The following is a 12500-nucleotide window of genomic DNA, read 5'->3' as shown; positions in this document are numbered from 1 at the left end:
ATGTCTTGCCAATGTCTTGCCCCTACCGCAGAGACCCTCTCCTGTATCCCAGTTCGAATTTACAGTACAGAACCATGCAAAAGTAAGTTGACAGTCTCGACTCGATCATCACGAGAATTGAGGATCAAAAATCAATTCGAGAATCGAGACTTGATTCACTCGAAATCAAACTAGATCCTCGACACTTGATTCTCACAAAATCACGGACGGGAAACCTTGTCAGTTATTCATAATCAATTCAGCTTTCGCGAAAGCATTACTCCTCGATTAAATCACAACAGGAACTGCTTGATTCTCGACTGCCGTTCCCCGATCCTCGCGAGACTCGAGACTCGAAAGAGGTTGCACAGTACTGTAATTTCACGGCAGACACTGATCGGGAATTATTTTGTTCCTGCTCAGAATGACATCATTTCATAAACTAGACAGGGTAACAATGACACCAGCAAACACCTATAACTAAGTACTATTATTTATTACCCAGATAACAACATTTGTAAGTATTATTAGAAGGTTGTTTGGGTTCATTCTTGATTAGAAGAGTTTGACTAACCTGTCTGAATTTCAGCCCCTTCAAAATGATTCACACGATTTTTTCCATTTTCTTTTAGCTTTGAAAGAGCTTCACTCAGCATTTTGCCCTCTGCTTCTTCCTTTTGTTGTCGTTCTATACGACGTTGCCTTGCACACTCCAATTTTAACGATTCCTTTTCTTGCAGATGCCTTGCGATTTCCTTCAACAGCAAAGAAATGATGTCTCAGATCTATTTTTGTCAAACAGCCACTTCTGCCGGCTCTTAAAGTTAAGAGCAAGTGTTTGAAATTCTTTAAATTTCATTCTTTTGTCTGAGGCCGCACAACATGAAATTTCAAGCATCCCAAACAATTATTACACCCACAACAGTCACAAAGGAGCAATACTAGTGCAATAATGCTGCAGAGATGATGCTTAATTAACCTTTTGTAGATAAATGCATTGAGAAAACATTAAGCGATGTAGAAAATCTGACTTCTGCTGGCATTCAGATCTAACAAAAACAAAAGTTTGTCTTCATAAAAAATCATACTGTAAAATCCCAGTTACTCTATTGAATTTTAGGTTTGACTCAAGTTCCTGTCATTCTGCTTGACTGACTGTCAGTCATATTACGGAGCTTACATGTAAGCACACAATGACATTGCAGAGTCACAGACGGCAACTGGATGTTAGCTGTTTTCCTTTTTAACTTGTCTTGGCACTACTACATTCACACTGCTAAGTATCTTTTCACAATTAGAGACGATTAGTTAAAAAATCTGAGAGAGACCACAGCTGTCTGTCCTTGCGTGAAAAATGATCACTTCCAGTATCCGTCCATGCCTCAAAACATCGCGTGCTTAAGCTCCCAATTGACAATTGAATATAAACAATCATTAACTTTACTAGATCTATGACGATTCAAATTACACTAAACAAAGTTTCAATTCAACACAAAAACAAAAAAAAATGTTTTTTTTTGTCATTGTGAACATTTCTTTATACCAAAAAGTCTTGAATTTATCCATTCACGCCTAAAGCGCACCCAATTGGAGAGTAAAATCGTCTGGTGTTAGCCAGGGTAAAATTTACAAGTCTTACTCTCAGGTAGGGAAGAGTTACAGCTTGGTTTAGGTTATCTTTGTTGAGTTCCATCTCACATGAGGTGCCAGTGTCACACAAAAGAGCACGCTCCTTGAGAGTGCCCTTCCCTACCTGTGACATTAAATTTGACCGATTGTTACTTGTACGTGTAAGTCATAATTTGAAAAATGAACTCTGAAGTTTGATTTTCAGTTGTCCTTTTTCTATCGCAATGCAACTACCTTAATCCTTCTTTGGGTGCATTACATCATTAAACAATACTATCGTTACACGAAGTTGCATCTCTGCGATTCTTTGTGAATGGTTCATGGGTTCCTCAGTGTCCAAACTAATTTTACGACCAAGGGGTTGCAAGACAGCATCTATCAGAAAATTTCTAATTTAATTTAATAATTATTATTAAAAGACTGGCGGTGTTGGCAACATTTCTGACAGTGTAAAAAGCAGTTTTACTTGACTTACATTATAGTTTAACCCATTGACTGCTGGGAGTTAGGAACGTTGCGTGACATCCAAAAAACGGCTGCGAGGGAGACTAGCTGGGAGTGAGACTTACCATATTTTAATCTGTACCATACAATACATTACATACTTAATTGACCGCTCCCCGTAGGGGCTTTTCAGGGCCAATGAAACACAATGAAACGACGGAACAGAACAAGAACAACTGTGGAACAATAACCTGAACCAAGTAAGAAGAATGACAAGTCATTAAATCAGGATGATGATCTTAGTATGAATTGTGTAAGGGATAGCATCTTACATTCATCTAACTTAAGCCCTAACTTCCCTACTTTACCAAAAATGAGGGGATTTAAAATTGCATCTCTTAATACCTGTAGCCTACCTTGCCATCATGACGAATTGTGTGTCTTCATGGAAGATAAAGCAATTGACATACTTGGATTGAACGAAACGAAATTGGATAAAACAATTCCCGATAGCCAGGTAGACATTGAGAGATATGATATACTCCACCGCGATAGGAATAGAAATGGTGGTGGTGTAGCTTTGTACATTAGACAATCCTTGAATTACGTAAACAGACAAGACCTCTCCTTTCACGAAGATTTAGAAATTTTGACGGTTGAAATTAAAAAGCCCAAGTCCAGGCCATTCCTGCTGACAACTTGGTATAGACCTCCAGACTCGAAGGTTGAAATCTTTGAAAAATTCGAATCCTACCTGCTAAAACTTGATAAAGAAGATAAGGAGAGTATGATTGTTGGTGATACTAACTGTAATCTATTACCGCAAACGCCTGACCGCAATACTGAACACTTAAAGTTTATTACTGAAACGTACCAATACATTGAATTGATAGATCAGCCAACGAGAATCACTACTGCTACCAGAACACTAATCGATCACATATTCACTAACAAACCAGATATCATAACAAATCATGGGGTCTTACACGTTGGTATTTCTGACCACAGTCTTATCTATGCTATTCATAAACATAATACGACCAAAACTGATCCAAAGGTAATTGAACCTCGCCAATTTAATAATTTTGATAGTGATGCCTTCATTGATGACATAAAAGAGACACCTTTCCATCTTGCTTCTCTTTTGGATGACCCAAACGAAATGTGGTTAGTTTGGAAATCTCTGTTTCTGGAAATTGCGAATAAACATGCCCCGATAAGGAAAAGAAAAGTGAAAAGTAAATCTTCACCGTGGATATCATCCGAACTGAGGCAGAAGATGAGAAAGCGTGATTTTCTAAAAAAGCAAGCAGTCAAGCTGAGTTCTCATCAAATGTGGAATGATTATAAAAAGGCACAAATTAGCACAGCTCTGCACAGCTCAATACATGTATCTCGTCTAAGAATGATAATTATCTACTCAGTTCTTGTTTTAATGTCACACCTCACTCAAAGAAATAATTCTTTACACCTAACCTTAAATTTAACTGCTTATCATAATTTAATTTAAACACTGTAATATTACAAGTTTTGTGTAATAATCATAAGAAATTTATGCAAAATGCTTTTCCTTGCTCAACTACACAGACATGAGAAGAAAACAAAAAGAAATAAACAGGAATGGAATTTTGTTGTTTCTGGATGTGCATGCATTCACAATTAATTACAAGAAGAAATCATGAAAAGCTCTAGAAAAAAATGTAAGAAAAGATTCACTTTTACTACTGTAGCTGCAGTACCTTGCATATGGGAAACAAAAACAATATTATTGCAAAAGCCAGATTAAGTTGACCTGAGGCAAACAGAAACAAAGGTTTTTTATCTCACCTCAGATAAAAACCATGGCCACCATGAAGTTTAAAGAAGTTTGTTATTTTTGGCCTAAAGAATGCTGCCTTGTGTCAGCCACATGACCTTTTAACTAGAGTACATACATGTATGTACATGTATGGATGTACAAGGTCTAAAATACTGTCAATAAACCTTTTTTATACCAAGTACATTAAACTGAGAACCATTGAAAGCTGTAGGGATACTTGAGTTACAACATTTGAAGATTATATACTGTACTTGTAAAGTGATTCTCTATTTTTTTTAATTTGGGTAAAGGTATTTTCGTCAACACAGCCAAATTAAAAAAAAAATTGCAAAGAGCTCTGAAAACAGAAAGCAAAACCTGAGATGAGAAGAGAGATCAAAGGTTTTCAAAGTTTTTTTTCAGAATTGTGATTTTTGCAGGTCCCACACCCATGTCTACACATAAGTTCAAGGTGTTGGCTACTACAGCTGCACTCAGATTAAAAAGAGTAATTCACGACCTTGTTAATATATATGTTCAGGTCATTTTGTTTCTTAGGTTAATTTGCAACCAAACTAGGTCATTTTGTTTCAACCTAGACTGTCCATTTGGGGCAGGTATGAAACACAGGTCTGAGGTCATTGTTTTACCAATAGATAGCATCTTAAACATGCATTAAAGCTAACCTTAAGCCTAATTAGGCCTAAAGAAACATGTTTAGGCCTAATGTTTGCACTTGTGAATGGTTAGGGTTGTTTCCGAATTGGTATTGGTAAAACAATGACCTTTGACCTGTGTTTTGTAACTGCCCCAAACTGACAAGACAACTTGATCTAGGTTCAAACAAGTTGACCCATGAAGGTTGAAACAAAATGACCTAGTTTGGTTGCAATTTAACCTAAGGAACAAAATGACCTACAGCATATATATGTAAATGTACGCAAACATCCCACCCCAACATTAAAACATACATGTAGGTGCATGTCTTTAATTCATAAAAATTTTTAACTTCATTAACATATTGATGGGGCAAAGGACCACTTGTCTGTGACTTCACTTAAGTGTACACTACATTTTTTACAATTAGCTCGTGCAGGTAAATCAAGGCCATCAAGACATCTTTAAGAAAAGATGTGAAAAGCCCAACAATGGTGTTTTACATTGAAGATTACACATTGCAATAAACATGACAGGCATACACATAAAATTAATCAATTACTATTGGAGTATTTTACTGACTGAATACCAAAATGGCCACCAACAAACTATAATTCTTTCGTCTTTGTGTTAATTAGGCTAACTTCATGTACATGTAGCCTCATTGACACATGTAAAATTGAAAGAATTTGGGCTGTAAAATGAGGCTACTTAAGCTAATTAACACAAAGCCAAAATAATAATTTGTAATTATGGCAGCCATTTTTGCATTTGGTCAATTGGCATCAAATGAGGAAGAGGAACTGCTGGTCTGTGAGCCTTTCAAGTTTAATACAGCTGATTGCAAGTGAAGTATTTATATCATTGCAGACAGCAAGAGATAAATTATTGAGATCTGCAAAAAATCAAAACCTCAACTAAGTTTATTTGAGACATTAAGATGTGAAGACTGCAGCCAAGAAGATAAAGCTGACAACAGGTATTTCTCTGACTCCCAGCTATTATCTATATACTGGTATATGTACATATCCTACTAATAAAAAATGTACATCAAAGAAAGCATACATGTATTAACTTACATGTTGTGCACTTCAGCGACAGGCAAGATTTGTGCACTTCTTACTTCTTCCAAGTATGTAATTTTTGCTGCCTTCACATCTTCACGGACAGTTTTTCTTTCACTGCGATTTCTGAGATAATGATTTCCGACTGAAAAGAAGAGACAAGACTTGAGTAACAACAAAGACAGTTAAGCCTACAGCATTTTATTTCTTGCTATGTACTTTTTACTGCCATCATTGGTATTCACTGCCATACTTGACAGACTGCTGATGTGACCTTGGAATTCCAAGGGAAGCAGCCACAAGGGACGTGATTTTTAGTGTTATGTCCCTTGTAGGTGCATGTTATTGGTGACAAGGAACTTTCTAACAATAATAATAATCAATTTATTTAAGTCTCACAGTTATTTAGCCGAGCGCGAGTGCTCTACTAATAATTGGGAGACTACAAATCAACTGAAATCAGAACAAATCAAATGAAATGTTCAAATCAGACCAGGGACAAGCCACTTATTAGAGCTGCGCACAACAATGACAGCGACACAAGAAACACTAAGAATAAAGACAACAACATTTCATGCTAATTTTCACACTAACATTAAAAGGGTGAAATGTTTCAGCAATACCAACATTTCAAGAACTTTGGTCTACGCTACACAGGGAAACAGGAGCACAATAACACATGTGATAAGGGTACAAAGTTTCCTCTTAATTAAGTGGCCTCTGAGGTAACCCTCCGCACTCAAGCCCAACAGTGACGGGTAGAAGCAAAAAAACTGATTTACAGTATAATTAAAACATGCATCAACTAATAGGGGTGGCGAATGATACCTCCAAAATATTGGCACTCACAAACTTTTCATCCTATCTTGAAATCTCGACAGCCTTTGCGAAGAGTCTCGAAGTCTTGTTTATATTACATTTATTTCCATGTGAATAAATGTTTTGGTCTCGGTCTCGGATTCACAAACATGGATCTCAGCATCTCGGCGAGTCTCGGATTTTACCATTTGAGACCCCTACTATTATCTATAAAATTCCTTGCTGACAACCTAATTGTGCTACATAAAAAGAGTCACTACTCATCTTTTCCTGGAAATGTATTTTTTTATACATTGACTCTTCAATAGGGAAGTGATGTCGTCCAGTGGTTAGGGCGTTGGGTTTGCATGCGGTTGACCCGGGTTCAAATCCAGTTCTAACCTCTGATTTGGATTTGTTTCTGCATGTCCCGGATTCAACTGGGGTTCTTAATCATGTTTCTTTCAAATTAAGCGGGGTGCCTGTGAACTGGCACTTCCACTATAAACAAAGCATTTACATTTTTACATTTACAATATGAATACAAAAATTATAAACTATGCTATCCTCCAAGTAACAAAATACACCTGTACCTCTGTAATACTGAAAACTAATGTTACACGTAGTTGTATCATTACAAGACAATCAAATCTTATTTATTACATTCTTCTTCTTGAAGTCGTTGTGCAAGGGCTCCATCTTCCCGCACCAGCAGGGCTCGACATTGCGACTCACTGGTCGCCAATGCGACCTAAAATCAAGTGTTGGCGACAAGATTTTTAGAGCTAGTCGCCAGTGGGCGACTAACTTTCACCTTTTTCCCTCATCCTTTTAACCTCAAAGGCAAATCAACCGTAGTTTTGGATAAAATGCACGATTTATGCGCACAGAAATAACAAAACAAACCCACGACTCTTCTGGCTCTTCGATCTCCATGTTACATAATCGAGCGCCATGTTTCATTCAGCAGCTGGTATTGCGGGCGCACTAAACAACACGTGCAATCATTGAAGCGTGAAGTTCACACGAGGTCTGATCCCTGGTCAGATGCACAGGGTCCCGTCGAAAACATCTGAAATAATGGGTTATTTTGATCGCGTTGACGATCGCGTTACAGTTTCGTTACACATTCTGTATACCGCAAATCAAGAGGCTGAGGGCTCGCAAGATCGGCTTACAGTACAAAATACGGAAAGGGAGGAAACTTGTACCACGTGACTTCGTTCGATGTGAACCGCAGCACTTGGTGACGGAAGTGAATTGGGACCGGAAACGCAAAAGCAACAGACCGTTATTAATTCGAGAATCAAAACATCAGCTGTGGAGGGAGTTTTAAAATAATGGCGGCTTCTCCCTTGAAAAGGCCCGTTCCGTTGCGCGAAAAGCAGCCGGACGAGAAGAGATCCAAAGTATCGAACAGAGAAAAACACGTGTTTGTTTCTAAATGGTAAGATATCTGACCAGTTGGCTTTCGAACGTGAGCCACAAATTACCGTGTTTGATTTTTCCCTGATCGAACTTGACTATTTTACCTGCAGGCTTTCAATGAATTATCGAAGAGACGAACAAAACTTTATTTCCGTACAAGAAATACTCGACGACTCTGTAAATAACAGCTCCGAAAAGGAAAATTTTCCATTGCAAGTCAAAGAACTGGGGATTATTTTAAAGGAGGCCTTTCCACAGGCGAGTAGAGTCCAGCGAAGAGTTAACGGTGGCCGAGTATGGCAGTACCCACTTTCAAAAAACTCAAGATTGGAAGAAGACCGTGTTAAATGGGAAGACTTGCCAGCTTTCACAAAAGAATTCGATTAGCTTTTATCTAGCTCTAGCGACGATTTCTTTGAGTGGAAAAAAGTCCAGTCACAAGATCTATGCGAAGGCAGCCGAGTTTTAACTGAAGTAAAGATCTTTAAAGACTGGACATTTGTTGTACACGTCAACAGTCGAAAAGTTGCAAAAGAAACCGTTGGTGTTTTCGAACTTGGGGCATCTTAAAATTACTTCCGATCTTGCGCACATTTACTTTATCGCGTCATTTCCGTCACCATATGTTGCGGTGCACACCGAACGAAACCTCTCTCTCGAAGCCGTGAATTTCGGTCGCCGAAAATGAATTTGAACGCTTTCTTATGCCGTTTTCCTTCAGTATTTGGCAAATACATAACATGCAATTCTAGATCACGTTAGTAAAATCAGGCAATTTAGTTTACTTCCATCCGAGTTTCAGAGATTCGAAAATCGGCCCCAAATTAGTTTCCTCCCTTTCCGTATTTTATATACTGTAAGCCGATCTTGCGAGCCCTCAGTCTCTTGATTTGCGGTATACAGAATGTGTAACGAAACTGTAACGCGATCGTCAACGCGATCAAAATAACCCATTATTTCAGATGTTTTCGACGGGTTTTGATGTTCTAAAGACAAACATATCTCCTCTGGACCCTGTGTCAGATGATGAATATTTCATCGAATTCTAGGTCAAAAGATGCCTTAAATTCATTGCATACTTTGCTCAATGCAAACAATGTAGAATCGTGCAAGAAATTGATCGATGATTTGAGCTTGTTGTGGGCCGTTCAGGAACCGTTCAGGCGGATAAAGCAGATTTTTGCAAGCTGGCAAAGGACGACCTTGGAACCAGCCTGATACCAGACATCGATCACAAACCAGCAGGTCATCCTGTGGCGTTAAAATCCACTGCAAACGGAGATTGTTTTTTTCTTTGTTGTGATGAAACACGAAGTAACTGGCTGCGTCTTCTAGTTGCAGAAGAACTATACTCCAATGCCGAGTATTATGCAACGCATGAAATTTTCAAGAAACCCGCCAAATTTACCGAGATCCCGGAATCAATGTGAGCGTGCCATCTCCGCTCAGAAAAGGGTCAAGAATAGCCTACGTGTTGCCCTTGGATCCTCCACACTTGAAGATTTGATCCGAATTACAGCAGAAGGCCCATCGGTTGAGGAGTTTCATCCAGCACCTGTGGTCGACAAGTGGCTTTTGAGGGACAGGGAAGCGGGAGAAAGGCAACGGCGACCGCAGTTTCAGAATGACATGAAGTTTCACAAATGAAATTCAATCATTATCTAAAGACGCTAAGGAATATCACATTTGCTGTAATTATATCTCATTAGACATTTTAGTGTATACGTTGTGTCATATATTTATTAATATTGCCGTATTTTGGTGAGCCCGAAGCCAACACTTATTTAGAGCGAGTCAAAATACAAATGAGTAAAAATGTGTAGCGATACTACAGTAACACACAAAAATGTCTAATTAGAGATTTATTATCCGTCTTCTTTTGCCAAAAATAAAAGAATGCAGACTTTTAAACGATTTTGAATATTAACACACTCAAGAGGAATACAGGACCTGTTAAACCGGTCTTATGGAGTAGAAATAGCGTTAAACCGGTTTTGTGGAGGAAACATCGTACAAATTTTGTGAGATAATTGTACTCTTCTCGAGTGTTATTTGTACTCGACAAAGCGCGGTTAGATACAAGTACCAGTCAGTACATTTCATCATGAGTGATGTTCACGTTGGGTTTATTGCAGTTTATGGTTAAACTGTTGTTGACATAACTGATTGAATGGGATAGTATAGAGAAAAGTTGGAAATTTATCTTCGCTAATGATACATCAACTATTCTGCGAAACATCAATACTATTACTTGTGTCGTTACAGTTATTGTATAAACAGGCATTAGATAAAGAAACAGATCAAGTAATTTGACTTCTAAAAAAGTGGACAGAGACTCAGAGTAGTTGTATTTTCCTTTTATTTGATCTTTTATTGATACGAAATGTAGTTTGAGACTGTATAGAATCTCTCAACCTTCAGAAAGGGTTATTACTAAGAGCATTTGTCGCTTCTGTCAGTGTAAACCTCACCTGTATGATAAGCTGAAAGGAATTCATTAATGCAACTCGATAATTGTGACGAAGCAATGAATGCAGCGGTATTGGAGGAACTCAACTATATTTAAACTGTTCAATAAGGGTTACAATTGCGGTAAAAAGGTGAAAAAAGGCGAAAACGTGTTCAGTCCTAATGACGTAAACAATCACGGGATCTAAATACAGTCACGACCGCTGACCGGAAATCACTATGCATAACAAATAAGAACTAACAAATATCAACAAATCTATTAAACGTTCAGAGCACTGTTCAAACTATTCCACAATAATTAAACTGGAAAAAAAAAACCGCAACTTCCAAGTGTTTTGCGCATTAGTTTTATAGTAACCTACACAAGAATGGAGCCTGGTACGACTACCAACAATGTGGCAGAGCAGGGCCTAGTACCGATACGTCTGTCGATCGAAATTGCAACGAAGCATTGGCTTTTTAGCGCTGAAAATATGGAAAACTGGTGATTGTTTATGTTCAGGTTCGTCTATTTATGTAAGCTATAGACTCGATGTTACATGGAAACTTAACAAAAGCGGAGGAAGCACAGGAAACGTGAATAAAGCTGCTTTCACATTGATTATTTACCTCGTAATGCGTAATATGTTTTACGAGCCCTGGCTTCCTTTTAAGTTATTAAGTTTTAGTATCTCAGTCTTAGAAGCTTACGTGTACGTAAACTTAGGACTATGAAGAAGATTGCATGTGTACATGATCATCAGAAAAATGAAGAAAAAAACATCAGTGAAAAAATGGCGACTAAAAGTTAAAATCTGGCGACCAAAATTTTTGGATCAGTCGCCAATTGGCGCCTTACTAAAAATGTTAATTTCGAGCCCTGCACCATGAAATCTTGACATACTGAAAACAAACCCAACACAGATTTATCAAGTAAAGTGAAGGCTCCCTTCGTAAAGAACAAGCTACATGTACAAGGCTGATCTCAAAACCATTATAACAATCTCCTCACTCTTCGGGTGACCCCACCTGTAAAAAGCTGCTCAAATGACATCATGTGTAATGAATATGACAAAACAGGACCAAGCATGCTCAAGAAAACAATATTGCTGATTGAATTAATAATAATCACACATGAAGCCCATTTTGTATCTGTACATACCACAACTTGTAAAAATGGCTTGAAAAACTATTTACACCTGTCCAGATTCTCAGAAGAGGAGAAAGATCCTGGTATATTGTCTTAAAACTATCAGAATTTATTTGTGGGTGATACGCAGTTCTGTTCCTAAGATGATACTTTGTTTCTTTCTTCTTTGGAATAATATTACTGAGCAGGCAGTCATGGTCAACCAAACATACCTTCAAAAGCTTCTTATCTGCCTTTTCTAAAAGATCTCGAATGGCAATTCTCTTAATAGATGTATATTTCCTTTTAAAACATCTATCTAAGAAATTTTGTATGACTGTGAGATCTGAGTCAGTTTCGTACACTTTAAAATATGTGTGAAAAGTCAAAGATCATGACTAAATGGCAATTTATTAAATGACAAAATATTTATGAACAAAAGAAACAGTGTTTTTAATTTTTACAAGACTTTCACTTCATTCGAAGGCAATGAAAGAGTTATTAAAATATTCCTCAGTAAGCAAAAATACCACAGTATTGATTAGAAACAATATAGAATGAAAGTAAAAACGTCTTCAAATTCCTGTTCCACAATGTGACTTCTTTGGAAGGAATGCAAATAATTCAGTCTGGTATGCTTTATTAAACAGCCGACATGAAAGAGAGACTAACTTTACTATGATACTGCTAAAAATGGCAGGAAGTGTCTTGATCGCGAACATAGGCAATTGCTAAACACAGGGAAAATGAAGAACACGTATGAATTATACTCAAGAAGACAAGTGTAGGCAAATTTTGAACATTTTTGCACTATGGAGTGGTTAAGGTTGTAAACATTTCAAGAGGTTTGTTATGCTAGCAGAACTTTTTTAGACCAAGTACCCAGTGACTTGATGACCCACAACCTCCGGAGCTCCAGCAGTAGCCAGCTTCTATTGAAAGCCCTCCTTAAGAGAGACAGAAACTTTTTAAAATGACTGCTATTTCAATTCAAAGTGTCATGAAACAAACCAAAACAATTGGTTCATTGATTGTGGAATTTAATCTTATTTTGGCAAGTAAGGTCTGAGAAATCCTGGCCTGACAGAAAATGTAAAATTCCACATGATTCAGCCATAACTAACCA

The 12500-nt window shown here is 37.6% G+C and overlaps 1 protein-coding gene across 2 annotated transcripts in view; it reads right to left on the bottom strand.

Annotated features, from left to right (window-relative positions):
- The window catches only part of LOC138053009 (uncharacterized), a 24302-nt gene that overhangs the window by 6327 nt on the left and 5475 nt on the right, over positions 1–12500 (bottom strand). Inside the window, exons 1-3 of one of the 2 annotated variants that reach the window (XM_068899681.1) lie at positions 7033–7440; positions 5587–5716; positions 554–734 (exon numbers count right to left, since the gene is read on the bottom strand). In XM_068899681.1, coding sequence (XP_068755782.1) covers positions 554–635 — 82 coding nt within the window. In that variant the 5' untranslated portion in view covers positions 636–734; positions 5587–5716; positions 7033–7440. Of the gene's footprint in view, positions 1–553; positions 735–5586; positions 5717–7032; positions 7441–12500 lie in introns of those variants that run through there. The other variant, XM_068899682.1, reaches the window with a different exon arrangement.

Source organism: Montipora capricornis, chromosome 6, assembly GCF_036669925.1.
Source record: "Montipora capricornis isolate CH-2021 chromosome 6, ASM3666992v2, whole genome shotgun sequence".
NCBI lineage: Eukaryota > Metazoa > Cnidaria > Anthozoa > Scleractinia > Acroporidae > Montipora > Montipora capricornis.
This window is presented reverse-complemented; position numbering and strand designations above follow the sequence as displayed.